We start from the raw sequence: 23761 nt of genomic DNA on the forward strand, positions 1-23761 counted from the left end.
GATAGAGGTATTTAAAATTATGAAGAGGATAGCTAGAGTTGACATGGATAGGCTTTTTCCATTGCGAGTGGGGGAGATTCAAACAAGAGGACATGAGTTAAGACTTAAAGGGCAAAAGTTTAGGGGTAACATGAGGGGGAACTTCTTTACTCAGAGAGTGGTGGCTGTGTGGAACGAGCTTCCAGCAGAAGTGGTTGAGGCAGGTTCGATGTTGCCATTTAAAGTTAAATTGGACAGCTATATGGACAGGAAAGGAATGGAGGTTTATGGGCTGAGTGCTGGTCGGTGGGACTAGGTGAGAGTAAGAGTTCGGCACGGACTAGAAGGGCCGAGATGGCCTGTTTCTGTGCTGTAATTGTTATATGGTTATATATATATATGTGTTCATCAGGAGAGTGTCAGTATTTGCAGGTGAGTTACCAGGAATGAATTTACATACACAGAGGATTCCGGGTCTGTTCTGGCATTTTCAAAAGATAGTATTTGTAGGTGCTAGTATTGACTGTGTCAGTATTTTAAAGGGTTTAGCATTTACGGAGGGGTGGCGGGGTGCGGGGTGTCACCTAATATGTGCATTTAGTGGTAATGTGTCAGTATTTACCAGAGACCACTGTGAGCATGTGTATCAGTGGTTACAGAAGTTTATTTAAAAAGGGAAACAACAGGAATTCTGCAGATTCTGGAAATTCAAGCAACATATATCAAAGTTGCTGGTGAACGCAGCAGGCCAAGCAGCATCTGTAGGAAGAGGTGCAGTCGACGTTTCAGGCCGAGACCCTTCGTCAGGACTAACTAAAGGAAGAGTGAGTTAGGGATTTGAAAGTTGGAGGGGGAGGGGGAGATCCAAAATGATAGGAGAAGACAGGAGGGGGAGGGATAGAGCCAAGAGCTGGACAAGTGATTGGCAAAAGGGGATACGAGAGGATCATGGTACAGGAGGTCCGGGAAGAAAGACAAGGGGGGGGGGGGACTCAGAGGATGGGCAAGAGGTATATTCAGAGGGACAGAGGGAGAAAAAGGAGAGTGAGAGAAAGAATGTGTGCATAAAAATAATAACAGATGGGGTACGAGGGGGAGGTGGAGCCTTAGCGGAAGTTAGAGAAGTCGATGTTCATGCCATCAGGTTGGAGGCTACCCAGACGGATATAAGGTGTTGTTCCTCCAACCTGAGTGTGGCTTCATCTTTACAGTAGAGGAGGCCGTGGATAGACATGTCAGAGTGGGAATGGGATGTGGAATTAAAATGTGTGGCCACTGGGAGATCCTGCTTTCTCTGGCGGACAGAGCGTAGGATGTTCAGCAAAGCGGTCTCCCAGTCTGCGTCGGGTCTCGCCAATATATAAAAGGCCACATCGGGAGCACCGGACGCAGTATATCACCCCAGTCGACTCACAGGTGAAGTGTTGCCTCACCTGGAAGGACTGTTTGGGGCCCTGAATGGTGGTAAGGAAGGAAGTGTAAGGGCATGTGTAGCACTTGTTCCGCTTACACGGATAAGTGCCAGGAGGGAGATCAGTGGGGAGGGATGGGGGGGACGAATGGACAAGGGATTTGCGTAGGGAGCGATCCCTGCGGAAGGCAGAGGTGGGGGGAGGGAAAGATGTGCTTAGTGGTGGGATCCCGTTGGAGGTGGCGGAAGTTACGGAGAATAATATGTTGGACCCGGAGGCTGGTGGGGTGGTAGGTGAGGACCAGGGGAACCCTATTCCTAGTGGGGTGGGGGGAGGATGGAGTGAGAGCAGATGTACGTGAAATGGGGGAGATGCGTTTAAGAGCAGAGTTGATAGTGGAGGAAGGGAAGCCCCTTTCTTTAAAAAAGGAAGACATCTCCCTCGTCCTAGAATGAAAAGCCTCATCCTGAGAGCAGATGCGGCGAAGACGGAGGAATTGCGAGAAGGGGATGGCGTTTTTGCAAGAGACAGGGTGAGAAGAGGAATAGTCCAGATAGCTGTGAGAGTCAGTAGGCTTATAGTAGACATCAGTGGATAAGCTGTCTCCAGAGACAGAGACAGAAAGATCTAGAAAGGGGAGGCAGGTGTCGGAAATGGACCAGGTAAACTTGAGGGCAGGGTGAAAGTTGGAGGCAAAGTTAATAAAGTCAACGAGTTCTGCATGCGTGCAGGAAGCAGCGCCAATGCAGTCGTCGATGTAGCGAAGGAAAAGTGGGGGACAGATACCAGAATAGGCACGGAACATAGATTGTTCCACAAACCCAACAAAAAGGCAGGCATAGCTAGGACCCATATGGGTGCCCATAGCTACACCTTTAGTTTGGAGGAAGTGGGAGGAGCCAAAGGAGAAATTATTAAGAGTAAGGATTAATTCCGCTAGATGGAGCAGAGTGGTGGTAGGGGGGTCTGATTAGGTCTGGAATCCAAAAAGAAGCATAGAGCTTTGAGACCTTCCTGATGGGGGATGGAAGTATATAAGGACTGGACATCCATGGTGAAAATAAAGCGGTGGGGGTCAGGGAACTTAAAATCATTGAAAAGTTTAGGAGCGTGAGAAGTGTCACGAACATAGGTCGGAAGGGATTGAACAAGGGGTGATAAAACAGTGTCGAGGTATGCAGAAATGAGTTCAGTGGGGCAGGAGCAAGCTGAGACAATAGGTCGGCCAGGACAGGCAGGTTTGTGGATCTTGGGTAGGAGGTAGAAACGGGAAGTGCGGGTTGTGGGAACTATAAGGTTGGTAGCAGTGGATGGGAGATCCCCTGAGCGGATAAAGTCGGTGATGGTGTGGGAGACAATGGTCTGGTGCTCTTTAGTGGGGTCATGATCGAGGGGTAAATAAGAGGAGGTATCCGCGAGTTGTCGCTGTGCCTCGGCAAGGTAGAGGTCAGTACGCCAGACTACAACAGCACCCCCCTTATCGGCGGGTTTAAGAATAAGGTTAGGATTAGTGCGGAGGGAGTGGAGAGCAGAGCGTTCTGAGGGAGTGAGGTTGGAATGGGGACAAGGTGCGGTGAAGTCGAGACGGTTGATGTCCCGTCGGCAGTTAGCGATAAAGAGATCCAGAGCAGGCAGAAGACCAGAGCGGGGTGTCCATGAAGAAGAGGAGGGTTGAAGACGGGAGAAGGGGTCATCGGTGGGGGTGGAAGAGTCCTTGCCGAAGAAGTAGGCTCAGAGATGGAGACAGCGGAAGAAAAGTTCCGCATCATGGCGAACACGGAACTCGCTGAGGTGTGGGCGAAGAGGGACAAAGGTGAGGCCCTTACTGAGAACAGAGCGTTCTGCCTCCGACAGTCGAAGGTCGGAGGGGATGGTAAAGACCCGGCACGGATGAGAGCTGGGATCAGAGGGGGGAGGGGGGAGGGGGGAGGCTGGGGGTGTCAATGGAGAGGGGAGGGTTGGGGTGAGAGGAAGATGGAGCCTCTGAGGGCCCAGGAGTTGACGGTGGGATCTGAGGAAGACGGGGCTGCGGAGTGGTGGTGGGGGAAGGGGAGACGGGAGTCACAACAGCAGCACATAAAGACCCGACCTGGAGTTCAAGGCTGGCGTCGCAGTTGGTGGTTGCGCAATCGCTGTGAAGGTGTCCATGGTAAAAAAGGGTTAGTATTTACATGGGGGTCACCTAAAAGAAGGATTTAAAGTGTGATTACTGGTAATGTGGGTATCAACAGAGAGTCACAACACGCAGTTTGGGTTTATTAGGGGTCAGCAGGAGTGCGTCAGTATTTACAAGGGGTCAATATTTACAGGAAGTCACCAGAAATCTGTCCCAATTCACAGTGCGTCTACAGATGTGTCTCAATATTTTAAGATCACTGAGAGTGCGTCAGTGTTTACTGGAGGATCATCATGAGGCTGTCCATATCTACCAGGTGTCCCTGGAAAGATTACAGAGTCGGGGGGAGTGTGTATACAGAGTCAGGGGGGACTGTGTATACGGAGTCGGGGGACTGTGTATACAGAGTCGGAGGAGTGTGTATACGGAGTCATGGGGGAGTGTGTATACGGAGTCAGGGGGAGTGTGTATACGCAGTCAGGGGGAGTGTGCCAATGTATATATGCAGTCAGGAGGAGTGTGCCAATGTGTATACGGAGTCAAGGGGAGTGTGCCAGTGTGTATACGGAGTCAGGGGGAGTGCATACACATGGTCAGGGGGAGCGTGTATACGCAGTCAGGGGGAGTGCATACACGTGGTCAGGGGGAGTGTGCCAGTGTGTATACGGAGTCGGGGGGGGGAGTGTGTATACGCAGTCAGGGGGAGTGTGCCAGTGTGTATACAGAGTCAGGGGGAGTGTGTATACGCAGTCAGGGGGAGTGTGCCAGTGTGTATACGGAGTCAGAGGAAGTGTGTATACAGAGTCAGGGGGAGTGCATACACATGGTCAGGGGAGTGTGTATACGGAGTCAGGAGAAGTGTGCCAGTGTGTATACAGAGTCAGGGGGAGTGTGTATACGCAGTCAGGGGGAGTGCATACACGTGGACAGGGGGAGTGTGCCAGTGTGTATACAGAGTGTGTTGTTACTTGTTTCAGGGAGAAATGTCAGTGTTCACCATCGATGTGTCAATATTCACAGGGGGGGCTGGGGTAGGTGGATCACCAGGAGTATATCAGAATTCAGAGCCCATCCCAGACTTGTGTTGGTATTTCCAAGGGCATCACTGGGAGAGTCAGTTTCTAAAGAGGACACACATCAAAGTTGCTGGTGAATACAGCAGGCCAGGCAGCATCTCTAGGAAGAGGTACGGTCGACGTTTCAGGCCGAGACCCTTCGTCAGGACTAACTGAAGGAAGAATGAGTAAGGGATTTGAAAGTTGGAGGGGGAGGGGAAGATCCAAAATGATAGGAGAAGACAGGAGGGGGAGGGATGGAGCCAAGAGCTGGACAGGTGATAGGCAAAAGGGGATACGAGAGGATCATGGGACAGGAGGTCCGGGAAGAAAGATGGGGGGGGGGAACCCAGAGGATGGGCAAGGGGTATATTCAGAGGGAGAAAAAGGAGAGGGAGAGAAAGAATGTGGGTATAAAAATAAGTAACAGATGGGGTACGAGGGGGAGGTGACATGTCCATTTTAATTCCACATCCCATTCCCATTCTGACATGTCTATCCACGGCCTCCTCTACTGTAAAGATGAAGCCACACTCAGGTTGGAGGAACAACACCTTATATTCTGTCTGGGTAGCCTCCAACCTGATGGCATGAACATCGACTTCTCTAACTTCCGCTAATGCCCCACCTCCCCCTCATACCCCATCTGTTACTTATTTTTATACACACATTCTTTCTCTCACTCTCCTTTTTCTCCCTCTGTCCCTCTGAACATACCCCTTGCCTATCCTCTGGGTCCCACCCCCCTTGTCTTTCTTCCCGGACCTCCTGTCCCATGATCCTCTCGTATCCCCTTTTGCCTATCACCTGTCCAGCTCTTGGCTCTATCCCTCCCCCTCCTGTCTTCTATCATTTTGGATCTCCCCCTCCCCCTCCCACTTTCAAATCCCTTACTCACTCTTCCTTCAGTTAGTCCTGACGAAGGGTCTCGGCCTGAAACGTCGACTGCACCTCTTCCTAGAGATGCTGCCTGGCCTGCTGCGTTCACCAGCGACTTTGATGTGTGTTGCTTGAATTTCCAGCATCTGCAGAATTCCTGTTGTTTGCGTTCTAAAGAGGACACTGTTTTTTCTGTGTCAGAGGGAACAGCTGGATCACCTGGAGTGTGGCAGCAGTTATAGGAACAAAGAGTCTAAGTTTCCGGCTGAGACCCTCCATGAGTCCTGATGAAGGGTCTCAACCCGAAACGTCGACTCTTTATTTCCCTCCATGGGTGTTGCCTGACCAACTGAGTTTCTCTGGCATTCTGTACGTGTTACAAACAAGAGAAAATCTGCAGCTGCTTGAAATCAAAGCAACACACAGAAAATGCTGGAGGAGCTCAGTAGGACAGGCAGCATCTGTGAAAAAAAGTAAACAATCAACTTTTCAGGCCGAAAAGAAGATGAGAAGTCAAAATAAGAAGGTGAGGAAGGGGAGGAAGACATACAAGGTTGTAGGTGATAGGTGAAACTGGGAGAGAGGGTGGGGGAAGTAAAGAGCTGGGAAGTCGTTGATGAAAGAGATACAAGACTGGAGGAGGGGGAATCTGATAGGTGAGGACAGAAGGCCATGGAAGAAAGGGAAGGGGAGGAGCACCAGAGGGAAGTGAAATGGGAATGGGGAATGGTGAAGGAGACGGGGCACAATTACTGGAAGTTCGAGAAATTGATGTTTTTGCCATCAGGATGGAGGCTACTCAACCGGAATATAAGTTGTTGTTCCTCCACCTGAGTGCGGCCTCATCACGACAGTGGAGGAGGCCATGGACGGACATATCGGAATGAGAATGGGAAGTAGAATTGAAATGAGTGGCCACCGGGAGATCCCACTTTTTCTGGTGGACGGAGCATAGGTGCTTGGCGAAGCGGTCTCCCAATCTGTGCTAGCTCTCACTGATATACAGCAGGCCATACTGCGAGCATTGGATACAGTAAATGACCCTAATAGACTCACAGATGAAGTGTCACCTCACCTGGAAGGACTATTTGAGGCCCTGGAAGGTAGTGAAGGAGGAGGTGTTGGGCAGATGTGGTACTTGTTCCGCTTACAAGGATAAGTACCAGAAGGGAGATCAGTGGGGAGGGATGAATGGACAAGGGAGTCACTTAGGGAGCAATCCCTGCGGAAAGTCAAAAGTGGGGGGGGGAGGGAAAGATGTGCTTGGTGGTGGGATCCTATTGGAGATGGCAAAAAGTTTGGAGAATTATGAGCTGGTCGCGGAGGCTGGAGGGGTGGCAGGAGAGGACAAGAGGAACTCTCCCTGGTGAATAGGGAGAGGGCAGACGTGTGTGAAATGGAAGAGACAGAGGTGAAGGCAGCATTGATAGTGGAAGAAGGAAAGCCCCTTTCATTGAAGAAGGAGGACATCTCATTAGTTCTGGAATGAAAAGCCTCATCTTGAGAGCAGATGCAGCAGAGATGGAGGAATCGAGAGAAGGGGATGGCACTTTCGCAAGTGACAGGGTGGGAAGAGGTATATTCCCGGTAGCTGTGAGAATCAGTGAGATTATAAAAGATATCAGTAGATAAACTATCTCTCGAGATAGAGACAGAGATTGATAAAGGGGAGGGAGGTGTTGGAAATGGATCAGGTGAATTTGAAGGCAGGGTGGAAGCTGGGGGCAAAGTTGATGAAGTGGACAAACTCTGCATGGGTGCAGGAAGTAGTACCGACAGAGTCGTCGATGTAGCGTAGGGAAAGCTGGGGAGCGACACTAGTGTAGGCTTGGAACATAGACTGTTTTACATAGCCAACAGAAAAGCAGGCGTGGCTGGGACCCATGCGACTGCCCGTGGCTACACCTTTTGTTTGAAGGAAGCGGGAGGAGCCGAAGGAGAAATTATTGAGAGTGAGGACAAGTTCCACTCGACAGAGGAGAGCGGTGGTGGTGGGGAACGGGTTCCAGAAAGAAGTATATGTGTCAGACTGGATTTCCAGCATCTGCAGAATCTTTTGTGTTTATGATTTCGGCCCAGTTAGAGTAGAGATGATGCTTCCTATAGTGGGGAGTCTAGGACCAGAGAGCGCAGCCTCAGCATGGAAGGAAGCCCCTGTAGAACAGGGATTCAGAGAAATTTATTAGCCAGAGGGTGGTGAATCTGTGGAATTCATTGCAACAGGTGGCTGTGGACGCCAAGTCATGATGGGGTGTGATAGGTTGTTGATTAGCAAGAGCATCAAAGGTCAAGGGGGAAAGGCATGTGAATGGAATTGAGAGGGGTGATAAATTACCCATATTAGCAATGGCATGCTGGTGGCTGACTGGCCGAATTCTGCTCCTATGTCCTATGGTCAACTTCATCAGGATATAAACAGGGTCACCAGCAGGGCGTCACTTGGTACAGTGAGTCACAGAGCGAACAGCAGTGTTTTCTGATGATTACCTTCCGTGTGTCAGTACTCACAAAGTAGGGTAAGGGGAGCAGAGTGAGAAAGCAGAAATGTATGACCATTTCCAGCAAATCCCCAGCTGATTGTTGATGCTTTCAAGAGGTCACCAACACGATGTCAGTATTTACTGGTGGTTACTGGATGCGTGTCAGTATTTAAAGGGGATCACCCTGGATCTGTCAGTATTTACAGGGAGTCCCAGGACATGATTTGACATTTGAAATGCACCGGGGAGTATGTAAGTATTTAAAATAGAAATTTAAAGGGATCACCAGTATGACAGCAGTTATAACAGAGAAGTGTGTCAGTATTTGCAAGGGAATACTGAATGTGTCCATGTTTACAGGGGTTCACCTGGAATGTGTCCGCGTTTACAGAGGTTCACCTGGAATGTGTCCGTGTTTACAGGGATTCACCTGGAATGTGTCCGTGTTTACAGGGACTCACCTGGAATATGTCCGTGTTTACAGGGGTTCACCTGGAATGTGTCCGTGTTTACAGGGGTTCACCTGGAATGTGTCCGCGTTTACAGAGGTTCACCTGGAATGTCTCCCCATTTACAGGGATTCACTGGGAATGTGTCCATGTTTACAGGGATTCACCTGGAATGTGTCCCCGTTTACAGGGGTTCACCTGGAATATATCTGTGTTTACAGGGGTTCACCTGGTATATATCTGTGTTTACAGGGAATCACCTGGATTGTGTCCATGTTTACAGGGATTCAGCTGGAATGTGTCTGCGTTTACAGGGTTCACCGGGAATGTGTCCCCGTTTACAGGGGTTCACCTGGAATGTGTTCCCGTTTACAGGGATTCACCTGGAATGGGTCCACGTTTACAGAGTTCACCGGGAATGTGTCCGTGTTTACAGGGTTCACCGGGAATATGTCCGCGTTTACAGGGGTTCACCTGGAATGTGTCCGCGTTTACAAAGAATCATCTGGATTGTGTCCGTGTTTACAGGCAATCACCGGGCATGTGTCCCTGTTTACAGGGTTCACCTGGAATGTGTCCGTGTTTACAGGGTTCACCTGGAATGTCTCTGTGTTTACTGGAGTTCACCTGGAATGTGTCTGTGTTCACAGGGATTCACCTGGAATGTGTCCGTGTTTACAGGGATTCACTGGGAATGTGTCCGTGTTTACAGGGAATCACTGGGACAGTGTAAATATATACAGACAGTCCATTTGAGTAGATGTTTATTTCATGAGCGTGAGTATATTTAGAAAATAGAGAGAATGAGAGAAGGAAAAGACAGCAGGGGAAAGAGAGAGGGAGTGAGAGAGAGAAAACGAGAGAGAGAGAGAGTGGCAGACAGAGACAGATAGGGAACAGAGCGGTGGAGAGAGAGGGGATGAGAGAGGCAGCAAGAGGAGTGAAAGATAGAGGGGGAGATAAAGAAGGAGGGTGAGGGGAGGGTGAGGGAGAGCGAGAGGGGAGGGAGAGACAGGCTCACCTTGTGTACAAGTTGGTATTTGCAAGGAGCTGCCTTGTGTGTATCATTCATTACAAGGGGTTGTCCAACATGTGTCAGCATTGACAGGGAGGTCACTTTGTGTCCATCAGTGTTTGCAAGGGCTCATTCTGTGTGAGTCAGGATTTACAGGAGACCCCAGGAATATTTGAGAGATAGGGCCTGATGTTCACCTCCTGCTCCCAGTTCCCAGATTCTGAACTCACCTCAGTCTTTGCCTTGTTCTCGTCATCTTGAAGTTTCTCAATAACGGCCTGATGGAAAGAACCAGTATCAGTGGCTGAGCATCATCCACCTGTCTACCTGGAACGTGTCCGTGTTTACAGAGATTCACCGGGAATGTGTCCGCATTTACAGGGATTCACCTGGAATGTGTCCGTGTTTACAGGGGTTCACCGGGAACGTGTCCGCTTTTACAGAGATTCACCGGGAATGTGTCCGCGTTTACAGGAATTCAGCGGGAATGTGTCCGTGGGATTCAGCGGGAACGTGTCCGTGTTTACAGGGAATCACCTGGAACGTGTCCGCGTTTACAGGGGTTCACCTGGAACGTGTCCGTGTTTACAGGGATTCATCTGGAATGTGTCCGTGTTTACAGGGATTCACCTGGAATGTGTTTGTGTTTACAGGGAGTCACCTGGAACGTGTCCGCGTTTACAGGGGTTCACCGGGAACGTGTCTGCGTTTACAGGGAATCACCCGGAACGTGTCCACGTTTACAGGGATTCATCTGGAATATAGCCGCGTTTACACGGATTCACCTGGAATGTGTTTGTGTTTACAGGGGTTCACCTGGAATGTGTCCGCGTTTACAGGGATTCACCGGGAATTTGTCCATGTTTACAGGGGTTCACCTGGAATGTGTTCGCGTTTACAGGGATTCACCGGGAATTTGTCCATGTTTACAGGGATTCACCTGGAACGTGTCCGCGTTTACAGGGATTCACCTGGAACGTGTCCGCATTTACAGGGATTCACCTGGAAGGTGTCCATGAAGGAAGGGAGGGGGGAGAGACGGGGAGGGGGAGGTGGGAAGAGGGAGCAGGGTGAGAGAGTGGGAATAGAGGAGAGAGAGGGAGACAGGAGGGAGAGAGAGGGGGAGAGGGGAAGAAGGGAAAAGGGGAGGGGAGAGAGTAGGAGAGGGCGGGAGACGGAGGGATGGAGAGGGGGAGACAGGGAGTGAGAGGCGGAGAGAGTGTGGGGAGAATGAGTAAGGAGGGAGGAGAGAGAGGAAAGAGAGGGGGAGAGGAGGGAAAGGGAGAGAGAATGGCTACAGAGAGATGGGGAAAGAGGGGGAGAGAGGGTGAGAGAGGGGGAGAGTGGGGGGAGAGAGGGGGGGAAAGAGGTGGAGAGGTGAGGGAGGGAGGAGGAGGAGAGAGGATTGAAAGGAGGAGGAATAGAGAGGAGGAAGGATGAGGAGGAGGGACAGAGAGGAGGGAGGGACGGAGAGGAGGGAGGAGGGAGGAGAGTGGGAGCGAGAGACAGGCTCACCTTGTGTACAAGTTGGTATTTGCAAGGAGCTGCCTTGTGTGTATCATTCATTACAAGGGGTTGTCCAACATGTGTCAGCATCGACAGGGAGGTCACTTTGTGTCCAACAGTGTTTGCAATGGTTCATTCTGTGTGAGTCAGGATTTACAGGAGACCCCAGGAATATTTGAGAGATGGGGCCTGATGTTCACCTCCTGCTCCCAGTTCCCAGATTCTGAACTCACCTCGGTCTTTGCCTTGTTCTCTTCATCTTGAAGCTTCTCAATAACTGCCTGATGGAAAGAACCAGTATCAGTGGCTGACCTTCATCCACCTGCCTACCAAACAGATTTTCAGAAACAACTACTGTGAGAACAGGAGTGGACCTTAACTCTCCTCAGTCTTCAGATCTTCATAAAATCCACTGCTGTACCAGCATGAGCAACAGGAGTGACCTTTCGTTCTCTTCAATCCTGCTCTTCCATTTGTGAAATTATGGCACAAACTTGTTCTCCCGATCTTCTTGTCCCATCGCCCAACAATATATCACAATCTGCCTTCAGCGGGCTTGAGCTGGGCCAGTACAGCCCGCTGCTCCAGCAAACGCGTCCCAAGTTGACCTCTGTCCCTCTTGGCCCATGTCATTTAACCAGCTGACCAACTCACCTTCAAAGCTTTCGAAACTTTGACAGACAATACGCAGGTCCAATTTACCTTGATTACTGCATCGTCCTCTATCTCCTGCCTATCATCGGCATCCAACCCTACAAAAAGTAAAGCAAAGACCCTCTTTAACGTCCAGTTCTCTCCAGCTAGACCTCAGTGTGAAGCCCGTGGGTTTAGTCTCCCATTAGTGGTGGTCATATCCACAACCTGTGGACTCAGCTTTCAAGGACACTGCAGCTCACGTTCCCAATATTACTGATTTACTTATTTTTTATTATTAGATTTCTTCTATTTGCAATTTGTCTTCTTTTGCACATTGGCTATTTGTCAATCTTTTTGTGCAATTTTCCATTGACTATTCTATTTCTTTGTTCTACTGTGAATGTCTGCAAGAAAATTAATCTCAGTGTGGCATCTGTAACATACCTACTTCGATAATTAATTTTTTGGAACTTTGAACTTCAATACAAGTGTCACCTTTCTGATAATGTTAAAACCAATTCCCTACAAACATTCTAAGTTAAATTCAATAGACAATAGGTGCAGGAGTAGGCCATTCCGCCCTTTGAGCCAGCACTGCCATTCACTGTGATCATGGCTGATCGTCCACAATCAGTATCCAGTTCCTGCCTTATCCCCATAACCTTTGATTCTACTATCTTTAAGAGCTCTATCCATCTCTTTCTTGAAAGCATCCAGAGACTTGGCCTCCACAGCCTTCTGGGGCAGAGCATTCCATACATCCAGCACACTCTGGGTGAAAAAGTTTCTCCTCAACAAGTCATTCAAATGACTTGTTGACATTGTTTTGTAGAGAGAAACAGATTTCTTCACAACTAGATGAAAAATTAAAAGAAAAGATGCCAGATATCGGAAATATCCAGAAAATATAAACAGAAAATGCTCAAAACACTCAGCAGGAGACACCTCTGCAGAGTTAAATTGTTAACATTTCAGGTTAAATTTCTCACGCAGGGATTTTGATGTTGACTCTGTTTCTTCCTCCACTGATGCTGCCCGACCTGCCGGAGGTTTCCAGCATTTTCTGTATTTGTTTCAGGTTTCCAGCATCTGCAGATTTTTCTTTTAGTTTAATCGCAAAGAACTCCTTTGTTTTACAAGTTAATGCCAAGACACCAAGTGTTTCCAGAATTTTCTACTTTCAATTCAGTTCTTCATAAGTTTTGATCACTATTGACTTCTCAACTATATCAATAAAGGGGTTTCCTGAGCCATTAGCCTACTGCGGGGTCTTGCTGCACTAAGGTCAGCTGCCGCATTTCCTGTGTTGAATCCAAGCTTCAAAATTTGGCTGTAAGATACACTGATACATCCTGGAGAAAGGTGCAGCAGAAATGCACAATATTTTATTTTTGATAAAATTCTCTTATAAAACCACTAACAACATCTACCTCACAGGTTGACACATCTCTGACCTCCACACCAGCGCTAAGATATTGGGAGTCAGAGGTGAGTTGGCGGGGAGGGGGTGGAGATGTCACAGGTACATAAACTCCCACTCCACTGATGGACTTAGCACTGACAGACCGAGCTCAGGGCTCACAAACGCTTCACATCTGCTCTCTCAGCCTCACTATGTTCGCTAATTAAAAAGATAAGCACAGGTCTTGCTTCATTTTATGCTGATTGCTGTTAATCATTCATGGTTTAAGGTACTTTTGTTGTAAATGTATTTGTAATTAGTTAATTTCTTTATAGTTGGAATCTATCTGAATTGCTTTCAATTGACTAATCAGCTGCATTTGAAGATACTGACCTGTTAAAACATCATCAAGGCAGGGCTTTAGGATTTGCACCCTCAAGTCCACACACTGACCCTGGCCCATTCCACCTCATGGATGGACCCAGCCTCCAGGTTATAGTGTCACTCAGACAGCACAGAATGGATCGTTCGGCCCATCTTGTTTATGCCAAGCTTTACACCCATCCACGCAAAGCACGTTTATCCACACCAGATGTGTATCCTATCACCTTGCCTGTCTAAGCATCTGTATAAATGCGCCATAACTGTACCTGGCTTTGCCTCATCCTTCGACACTGCGTTCAGGACACTAACCACAGCTAATGGTAAGATACCTTTCAGATCTCCTTTAAAACTTCTTCCCCTCTCCTTCAACCTTGGTTTTCTTCCCCTTGATTCCATTATCCTGGGAAAAAGATTTGTACAATCTTTCCGACCCATGGCCCTGACAATCTTATAGAGTTCTGAAGAGTTACCTGTCAGCCTCCCTTGGTTCAGAGAAAACAAGCCCACCCTATCCAATCTCACCCTGACCGAAAGAGAAAGAGGGGGAGAGTGGGGGGAAAGGGGGGAGATGGGGGGAGAAGGGGGATGAGGGGGAGAGAGGAAGAGGGGAGAGAGGGATGGGGAGAGGGGACAGGGGAGGGGGATGGGAGAGGGGAGGGGGATGGGGGAGAGGAGAGGGGAAGAAGGAAAGGGGAGAAGTGGAAGGAGAGGGGGAGAAGGGGAGAGGGGGCAGAGGAGAGAAAGGGGAAGTCAGAAAGGAGAGGGCAGAAAGGGCAGAGCAGCTAGAGAAGGGCTGGAGGGAAGGGGAGAGGGGGAGAAAGGTGGGCAGAGGGGTGAGAGAGGAGGAGAGAAGGGGGTGAGAGGGCGATAGAAGGGGAGGGAAGTGGGAGGGGGAGGGAAGGGAGGGGAGGGGAGAGAGGTGGGCAGAGGGGTGAGAGAGGAGGAGAGAAGTGGGTGAGAGGGAGGGGAGAGGAAAGAGGGGGAAGGAAAGAGGGAAAGTGAAGCAGATTAGAGAGGAGAGTGGGTTACAAAGGAAGGTTAGGGCAGAGGATTAAAAAGGGCAGCTAGAAGGGAGGGCTTGGTGGTTAGAGGGTGCAGGTTAGTGGGGGAGTTTCAAACTGGGAGAGGGGAAGTATATTCTTTTATTTTTTTTATCACTGTTTCTCTTCAACTCACACACATGCTCTCTCTCTCTCTTTTTCTCTATCTCCTTTAAAAGTATCTTGGTAAATTCCTTTTGCTACCACATCCTTTCTATAGTGTTGCAACTGGAACGGTACACAATACTTCAAGTGCGGTCTAACCAATGTTTTGCACAGTTGCACAGTTATGTCTCAACACTTGTATGCAATCCCTCGTCCTCTGAAGGCAAGTGTACGAAATGCCTTCTCCTCTGCCCTATCCACTAAATCCTGGTGAAGGGTCTCGGCCCGAAATGTAAACTGTTCATTCCCCTCCATTGATGCTCCTGGCCTACTGAGTTCCTCCAGCGTGTTACTCTGGATTTCCAGCATCTGCAGAATCTCCTGTTTAATCTCCTTTTTTGAAGCAATCTGCAACTTAGCATGGCAGGTGCTCTGACCAAAACCACAAGAAATTGCAGAGAGTTGTGAGCGCAGCCCAGTCCATCCCTCCTCACCCACCCCCCTCGCTTGGTCTCACCTATCAGCTTGCACACTTCCCCCATCACCCCACCACCTTCTGGTTCTGGCTTCCTCCCCCTTCCTTTCTAGTCCTGATGAAGGCTCTCAGCCCAAAACATTGACTGCTTATTCCTTTCCGTAGATGCTGCCTGACCTGCAGAGTTCCTCCAGCGTTCTGTGTGTTACTCTGGGTTTCCAGTATCTGCAGATTCTCTTGTTTATGAATTCTGTTTTCTATGTTGTTTCCTCACTGTACCTACGCATGCAATGATATATCTGGATGGCCATGCAAAAAGACTTTCACTGTATTTCAGTGCATTTGACAATAACCACAATTCCAATTCCAACAAATCTAGGATTTGACGATACCCACAGATAACCCAGAACCCCAAGGAGATTAGAAGCCTTACTGTCACTCCTTGTTTGACATTAAAATTAAATTTAGAAATCCAACACCTTCCTCCTTTTAATTAATGTTAGTATCTGCAGGAGGGGCTTTCTCAAGGAAGCAATCCATCATCAAAAATCCCCACCATCTGGGCTATGCGGCCGTTACACAGCTATCATCGGGCAGGTGATCACACAACCCTGAAGTACCACACCACCACATTTGGTTCTCGAACCAACCAGTTGGTCATTAACGTGAAAGGCACATTACCCTCTAAGTTTCCATGTCTGTGCAATAAATAAATCTGAATCTGAAAAACCATAATCACTGCAATTTAGCAACACCATGATCACTTCGGACTGAAATAAGCTTTTTTTTAAATTCTGGGTTCTTTCTGTTTCGGCTTGTAGTTATCTTTCTATTTATGTTTTGGTTTTTCTTATAAGTGCAGCCTATATGGCACTATGTGCCTGTGATGCTGCTGCAGGGAAGTTTTGCATTGCACCTGTGCATACATGTACTTGTGCAGATGACAACAAACTGGTTTAGTTTCGCTGTAATAGCAACATTGCTCATTTACCAACAGAGGGAGCCGGTGCACAGATCAACCATCCCTCAGGAGAGACACACTGGCAGAGCCACCCCCTCTCAGCTCCGGTGACCCCGGTTCAATTGTGACCTGCGTGGGGTTTGCACCTTCTCCCTGTACTTGTTTGTGTTACCTCCGGGTACTCCAGTTTCCTCTCTGATCCCACACGTATGCAAGTCAGTGTTTACAGTAAACATCTCCTAATTTGTAAGGTGAGGGCAGGTTGGAGAGGGGGGAGGGGTGGGATTGATGGGGCTGAATGGAGAATAACGTGGGATTAGCGCAAGTGCTTGATACCTGGTATGGCCTCAATGGGCCAAAGGCGTTCTTTTCCACATTCTCTCTTCGGGCAGGAGATACAAACACCTGAACTCATACCACCAAGCTCAAGGACACGCTACAATACGTTATAAGACTTCTAAATGGTTCCTGAGATTGACCTCACAATCTATCTCGATATGAGCTCCACCCACACCAGTAAAATGGCAATGTGTTCAGACACAGTGGCCTCTCAAGGGCCAACCGAAGGTGTTTTTTTTACCCCCTTGCTAAATTCTTTTATTTTACAATCGCAAGATAATGCTGGACTCCAAGAACTTTGGCTACTGTAGGTCTACCCCACCAGTGAGCTGCTTGTTGATCGGAGGAGCTGGACTGAGAGTCGGAGGAACTGGCTTAGGTGCAGACCGCGTTGCCGCCTGCGACTCAAAGACATCAGAGTTGGTGCACAAAGGCGCCGTGCAGTGTAACCATGAGGGCTGGTCTTGGACACTTCTCTTGCAATCGCAAGACCCCGTTGGACAATGATGATGTAAGATGCCGCAGGCCTGTTTCCCTTCTCTGGTGACGCGACAGGAGTGGGGGGGGGGGTGGGGGGAGCTGCTTAGCCTCAGTTGTAGCGAGGGGTAGGCATCAAGCCGTGGGCTTGCCTGCTGCTGCAGTCCAGGAAAGGAGTCGCCCGGAGGTGGTACAGCATGGCATCCATGCTCGGTTGGGGGCTGCCCTCTCCTGTCATTGCTGCCCTCCAGTGTTTGATTGGTGGAATGACAGGCTGGATTACAGTGTCTGCACACTGCCATGAACTGTACCATCAATTTGCAGGGCATGTCGCTCAGGGTCTTGGACTACATGCATGTTTTTCTTTTGGTGGCTATGTTTTTTTGCCTGCTATTTTGAATGTGCTGCGTAAGTTTTGCACCATGGCCCCAAAGGAACACTGTTTTGTTCAGCTATATTCATGTATGGTTGAATAATAATAAAATTTGAATTTGATTTGATTTGCTGTAGCTGTTACACTTCATTCTACATTGTTATTGTTTTAACTTGTTCTCCTACCTCAGTGCAATGTGCAACGATTTGATCTGTATGAACAGTATGTAAGACAAGCTTTTCACTGTATCGTGGTACATGTTACAGTAATAAGCTAATTCTAGGACCCAAACACCAGCTAGAATTTGTCTCTGTTTATATGCAGTGTTGTGATCACTCCAACACAGTTAATGAGATCAGATATTAGAACTGTCGGGTTCCACTGTGTTCACATTAACACAGTCCATTTCAGAGCGTGTTACCATAGCAATTTGTACAGTACTTTACAAAGTAAGCAATCAGAAGGCCAGGGTTCAATTCCCACTGCGCTCTCTGTACATTCTCCCCATGGCTGCCTGAGTTTGCTCTGGGTGCTCCAGTTTCCTCCCACATTCAGAGGATGTACGGGTTAGGGTTAGTAAGTGCAGGGCAGGCTACGTTGGCACTGGAAGCACTGCGACACTTGCAGGTTGACCCTAGCACATCCTCAGACAGTGTTGGCCACTGACGCAAAACAATGCAACTCGTCCAAAGTTCAAAGTAATTTTATTATCAAAGTACATGTATGTCACCGTGTACAACGCTGAGATTCAGTCTCCTGAGGGCGTGCTCAGCAAATCTACAGAATAGTAACTGCAACAGGATCAATGAACGATCAACCAGAGTGCAGAAGACAACAAACTGTGCAAATGCAAATATAAATAAACAGCGATTAAAAAAAACAACAATATGAGGTAATGAAGTAAAGTCTTTAAAGTGAGATCACTGCTTGTGGGAACATCTCAATGGATGGGCAGGTGTATGTAGTTATACCCTTTTATTCAAGAACCTGATGACTGAGGGGTAGTAACCGTGCTTGAACCCTGATGGTGAGAGTCCTGAGGCTCTTGTACCTTCTACCTGACGGCAATAGCAAGGAAAGAGAATGGCCGGGGTGGTGGGGATCTGTGATGACTCAATGTAATATGACAAATAACGTTAATCTTTCTTATATGGTTTAATAAGTTGCAAGTTTTCCCACTGGTTTCTCTGCCTTTGCAGCAAATTCTTAAAGGTACGGCCCACGAAGGTAGTGTTAACTCTCACAGCTAACTATACCAGATTCACTGCCTGTGAATGAACAGGTGGAGGTTGCAAGATTAAAGATAAAGATTTGATTTGGCCTCTCAAAATGAATCCTAACATTGCACTCGCCTTTGCTACCATCAACTCAACCTGCAAGTTAACTTTTTGGGAGTCCTGCACGAGCACTCTATATACACAGTGTCCACACATATCACCTCTACCCCCTCCCCAACTACACACACACACACACACACACACACACACACACGCACGCATACACACGCACACGCACACACGCACATGCACACACACACGCATGCACACGCGCGCGCGCACACACACACACACACACACACACACACACACACACACACACACACACACACACACGCACCAGTAACATTTTACAAGGTGCAAGAACAGTAGGTAAACACATGCTGATAAAGGTATTACCAGGTTAAGTTGGTAAATATTGTTGAAGAGCATAATGCTATAATAATATTGTTGAGGGCTGCGATCTCATCATCTCCTGATTCTCATGTTAACCCATGGAAACCTCCAGATAATATCCACACACCAGGTGTTCTTCAGGGAATTAAGTGCAACTCGTAGGCTTAAGAACTGTGTAGTGCTATCAGTCAACATCAGTGTCATCTCAAAGGTCGTAAGGCCTCGACGGCTGGTACAGGCCTTGCCTGGACGAAGGACTGACTCACACAGGTTAGCTTGGGTCCGAATGCCATGCAATTTAACTAATCAATGTTGGGCAGGGTGAGTGGAAGAGCCATTGGTTTGGGTGGGTTAATGGGCAGGTGTAAGCATCATTCAGATTACCACCGAGATGACTGAACAGTCCTTGGGTCTGCAGGGGTATTGAGAGACAGAAAGCAGGAGACTGCAGATAGAAAAATCATTTTCTACCATCATTTTTACGGTTTAGGTAATTTTGAAACATTTTGGGACCAAGAGAGCACTTTTCTGGATGCACAGACACGAACATACAGTAGATCAGAGCTAATAAGAAAGCAGCATCCATCATCAATGACCCCCACATCCAGACCACACTCCCTTCTCACCGCTGTCATCGGGAAGGAGGTACAGGAGCCTTAGGTCCCCCACCACCAGGGTCAGGAACAGTTCAACCATCAGGGCTCCCGAACCGGTGTGGATAATTTCACCCACTCAACACTGAATTGATTCCACAACCCACTCTCAATGTCTCTACAACTCATGTTCTCAGTAATTTTTATTTACTTATTTATTTATCGGTTTTGCACAATTTGTCTCCCTTTACACATTGGTTGATTGTCAGTCATTATGCCCAGCTTTTCTTTGATTCTATTGTATTTATTTGCTCTGCTGTGAATGCCCGCAAGAAACTGAATCTCAGTATACGGTGACAGCTATGTACTTCAGTAATAAACTTATCTTGAACTTTGACCTGCAGACAATTAGTGGATATCAAGATGATTATGATCAAGTTACCTGTTCCTCAGCCTGCCAAGTCTTGACAGTAGTTTGCTTTCTGCTCCAGATTCCAGCATCTGCAGTTTCTTGTAACCCTATCTGTCCTTAGATGTTGGTTTAGATAGAATTGTTGGCCCAGAGTCCTTGTCCTTGTCCTTACCCTTGTCACTACTACTCATTAAAACAACACCACAGCACTCATCTGTTGACTTTGACTATGAGCGGACAAACATCAGCACATTTGCCTCACCTTCCAATGGGAAGTTCATTCACTTCCTCTTCATTTACAGAATCATTTCATAAAATATTTAAAATAAAAGTGATAGTACCATAAATCACATAATGTCTCTGCAATAAATACTACTCTTCTCAGTAATACAAACACAATTTAATGATATAAGGATACCATTTGGCCCATCATGTCTATGCTAACTCTGAGAATCCCCATCCTTCCCATTTTCTTCCTTGGTTCTCTGTAAGCTAAAACCGTCCTCAAGTTACAACAGGATCTCAGACACTTAACCAGGGCAGTTCACTAGTCAGAAATGCAGCCAGGAACTGAGAGGCAGCATCCAGCAAGTCCTTCCCAGTCTCCTAAACACTTGTTCCTACGTGAGTGCAGCATTTGCAAAATGAGGAGGCACTGTATTTTCTCAAACATGCCCATCGACTTCGCCTGACTCTCCCAACATTGAGAGAAATTTACAGGGCCCATTAACCCACCAACTCGCAATGGGATGTGGGAGGAATTGGAGCAACTGGGGGGAAAGGCCTCAGTTGCAGGCAGAACATGAAAACTCCACATAGACAGCAGTGGAGGTCAGGAGTGAACCAGGATCTCTGAAACTGTGATTCAGCTCTGTACCAGATGCTGAACTTTCTCAACAGTTCCCATCCAATCACAAAAATATTTAAAGCCCAACAACGCAAGAGATTTTTGAGATTTTAAAAGCATCAGCTTGAGGTGAAGCTGCAGATAACATTTTTGCGTTATGCAGTGAAATTGGAATTTGACCTACCAACACAGCCATCACAACATTTCCACCCACTTCAACTCTCTACCCTATTCACGCCTCTCAGAATTTTATGAGTCTGCGGCTCTCTCAGCCTGCAACACTCCAGAGAAACCAAAGGTCATCCAACCTCTCCTTATAACTAACGCTTCCTAATTGAGAGAACAACCTAAACTTCTGCATCCTCTCCAAAGCCACATCCTTCTTGAATTGTGGTGACCAGAATTAGACACAATGACCTAAATGTGGTCTAACCAACGTTTTACATAGTTTCAGCATATCTCCCCAACTTCTATACTTAATGCGCCAACTGATGAAGACAAGCATGTCAAAAGCCTTCTTCACCACCCTGTTCACTTGCCATCTAACCACAGAATCCATAAACAAACTCATTCTGTTTCACTGTTTCACTCTCTCAATATGTTATACAACCATTAAATGTCTCTAAAAGGTTATATCTCCTTTTATGGCTTACAGCTGTTTGCTTTGGATTTTGTAAGTACATCGCTACATCATAAATTGTCGCACAAGAGAATGAGCAGAGACAATTTCACTTGGACGTAAATGAACGAGACATTATTAGGGTCTTAAGGGAGGAAGAGGGACAGAAAGAGAGGGAGAGAAAGACACAGAAACAGAGGCAGGGAGGGAGGGACAGAGAGAGACAGAGAGAGACAGAGAGAGGTGGTATCAGGCAGGTAGAGAGGCAGAAAGTTAAGCAGAGAGGCAGGCAGAGATGAATTTGTGGAGGGGATTTTATGAAGAACGTGAGAAGCCAACAGAGGGTCAGAGTGAAGGGAAAGATATGCCAATAGTTTAAGAGGAGATTTGATAGGTATGCAAATTCATGATAGGTTGAGACAGGTGAGTAGAGTGAAACTGTTCCCATGAACAGGGCCAGTGGGAGAGGGAGGTTTAACACAATGGACAAAAGGAACAGGAAGATGAGGGAAAGATGCAGTTACAAACACAATCTGGTGGCTGAAACAGTCAGTTTAGGTCCTCAACAGACAGGAGGACGGACATCTGAGGAACAGTAATTTGAGGGTTGGGGAGAAAGTGGGGTGTGGGTGGGCATTTGTGCACATTATTCATTCTATGCTGTAACAGTGACTTATTAGAGCACAGGCCACGGACATCACTATTATTACCACAATCTAATGTCCATCCCTAACCAGGGCACTAACAGGTCAACCACATAGTGACTCTGGGAGTAAGGAGAGCACATTGCCTTCACTAAAAGACATTGGGGTGGATGCTTACAAAGCTCCGGCCTTGCTGGGAGATGCGTTCATTTAAGTAAGGTTAAATTTCCCTGATGTGGTGGTGAGCTTTGAACTCTTTATCAAACGCCCTGAGCTCTAGATGGTAATCCAGTAACTAGAGGAAACAGTGGTCAGTCACACTGAGGGACAAACTGTGAGTTGAAGTCAGATTTCTTGGAGGGTAGAAGCACTGATGAAGATTGCATGGATGAGGGACTGAAAGAGGGGAAAGGATAGAACCGAACAAAGCTCTGAGTTGAATTTCACTCACTCACCCCCTGCATCCTGATCTGTGGCCATCAGGATAATGTACTTGGAGACGAGAGAGTAATCGCAGTGATATCTTTTCATCAGCAGCACAGCCATGTCCAAGGACACTTTGCCCTGGAACATCTCCCGTAATCGCCTCACACTCTTTTCCAGCTGGTGATTGGGTTGTTGAAGGGGAAGGGGGGAGGGGAGAGAGGGGGAGGGGGAGGGGAGAGAGGGGGAGGGGGAGGGGAGAGAGGGGGAGGGGGAGGGGAGAGAGAGGGAGAGAGGGGAGAGAGGGAGAGGGGAGGAGGGGGAGAGGGAGAGGGGGAGGGGAGAGGGGGAGAGGGGGAGGGGGAGAGGGGGGAGGGGGAGAGGGGGAGGGGAGCAGGGGAGAGGGGAAGGGGGAAGGGGGAGAGGGGAAGAGGGGAAGAGGAGGAAGGGGAGAGGGGGAGGGGGAAGGGGAGAGGGGGAGGGGGGAAGGGGAGAGGAGAGAGGGGAGAGGGGAGAGGGGAGGGAGAGGGAGAAGGGGAGAGGGGAGAGGAGAGAGGGGAGAGGGGAGGGGGAGAGGGGGAGGGGAGAGGGGGAGGGGAGAGGGGGAGGGGAGAGGGGGAAGGGGAGAAGGGGGAAGGGGAGAAGGGGGAAGGGGAGAAGGGGAGAAGGGGGAAGGGGAGGGGGAAGGGGAGGGGAGGGGGAAGGGGAAGGGGAAGGGGAGGGGGAGGGGGAGAAATGGAGAGGGGAAGGGGAGGGGGAAGGGGGAGAGGAAGGAGGAGGGAGTGAGTGGGAGGGGGAGGGGAGGAAGATGAAGGGAGAGAGGGGAAGGGCAGGAGGAAGTAATGGGAGAGATGTAGACAGGATGAGGCAGGAGGGATGTGGATATAACAACAGGGACAACGTTACCCGGTGAACACAAACTATCACAGAAGGTCTTCCCACCCAATACCTTACCCCCCCCCCACCCTCAGATGAATCACTGATCACCTCAATTCTTTGCTGCAACGCGCGACGGGACATGTTGAGATTACTAACAAAACCAATTCGCCGTCTTTAAACAAAACACAAGTTAATCTGCGCGGCTTTGCCTCTTCTTTCTGTCCATCAAACGCAATTTCCTGATTCCGTATACTTTCACTTTCGTAGCGTTTTCTCTGCAGAGGGAGTGACCCGCATTTAAAAGGGCAACGGAGTTAAACTGGGTTACCGCCAAGCGTTGAATTTCAACGAAAGAAACCCAAGCAAGTTGGTACTTTCATGAAAAAACAGATACTCTCTTTTGAAAAGTAATTTTAATTAAAGTTCGGTATTACAGTATTATGATTAAAAGACAACAATTATTATTTAAAAGCACAATAAGTTTTATTGCTGTCACATGTTTGTACAGATACAGTGAAATGTCCTGATGAAGGGACTCGGCCTAAAACGTACGTGTGTGTGTGTGTGTGTGTGTGTGTGTGTGTGTGT

At 48.2% G+C, this 23761-nt stretch overlaps 1 protein-coding gene across 2 annotated transcripts in view; it reads right to left on the reverse strand.

Moving 5' to 3' along the window:
* shfl (shiftless antiviral inhibitor of ribosomal frameshifting) overlaps positions 1–23407 on the reverse strand; it is a 39931-nt gene extending 16524 nt beyond the window's left edge. The window contains exons 1-5 of one of the 2 annotated variants that reach the window (XM_072248579.1): positions 23282–23407; positions 22327–22474; positions 11594–11643; positions 11125–11172; positions 9616–9663 (exon numbers count right to left, since the gene is read on the reverse strand). In XM_072248579.1, coding sequence (XP_072104680.1) covers positions 9616–9663; positions 11125–11172; positions 11594–11643; positions 22327–22474; positions 23282–23314 — 327 coding nt within the window. In that variant the 5' untranslated portion in view covers positions 23315–23407. The remainder of the gene's footprint in view (positions 1–9615; positions 9664–11124; positions 11173–11593; positions 11644–22326; positions 22475–23281) is intronic. The other variant, XM_072248580.1, reaches the window with a different exon arrangement.
* Positions 23408–23761: the final 354 nt, after the last annotated feature.

This window comes from Mobula birostris, chromosome 32 (genome assembly GCF_030028105.1).
Source record: "Mobula birostris isolate sMobBir1 chromosome 32, sMobBir1.hap1, whole genome shotgun sequence".
In the NCBI taxonomy this organism is placed as follows: domain Eukaryota; kingdom Metazoa; phylum Chordata; class Chondrichthyes; order Myliobatiformes; family Myliobatidae; genus Mobula; species Mobula birostris.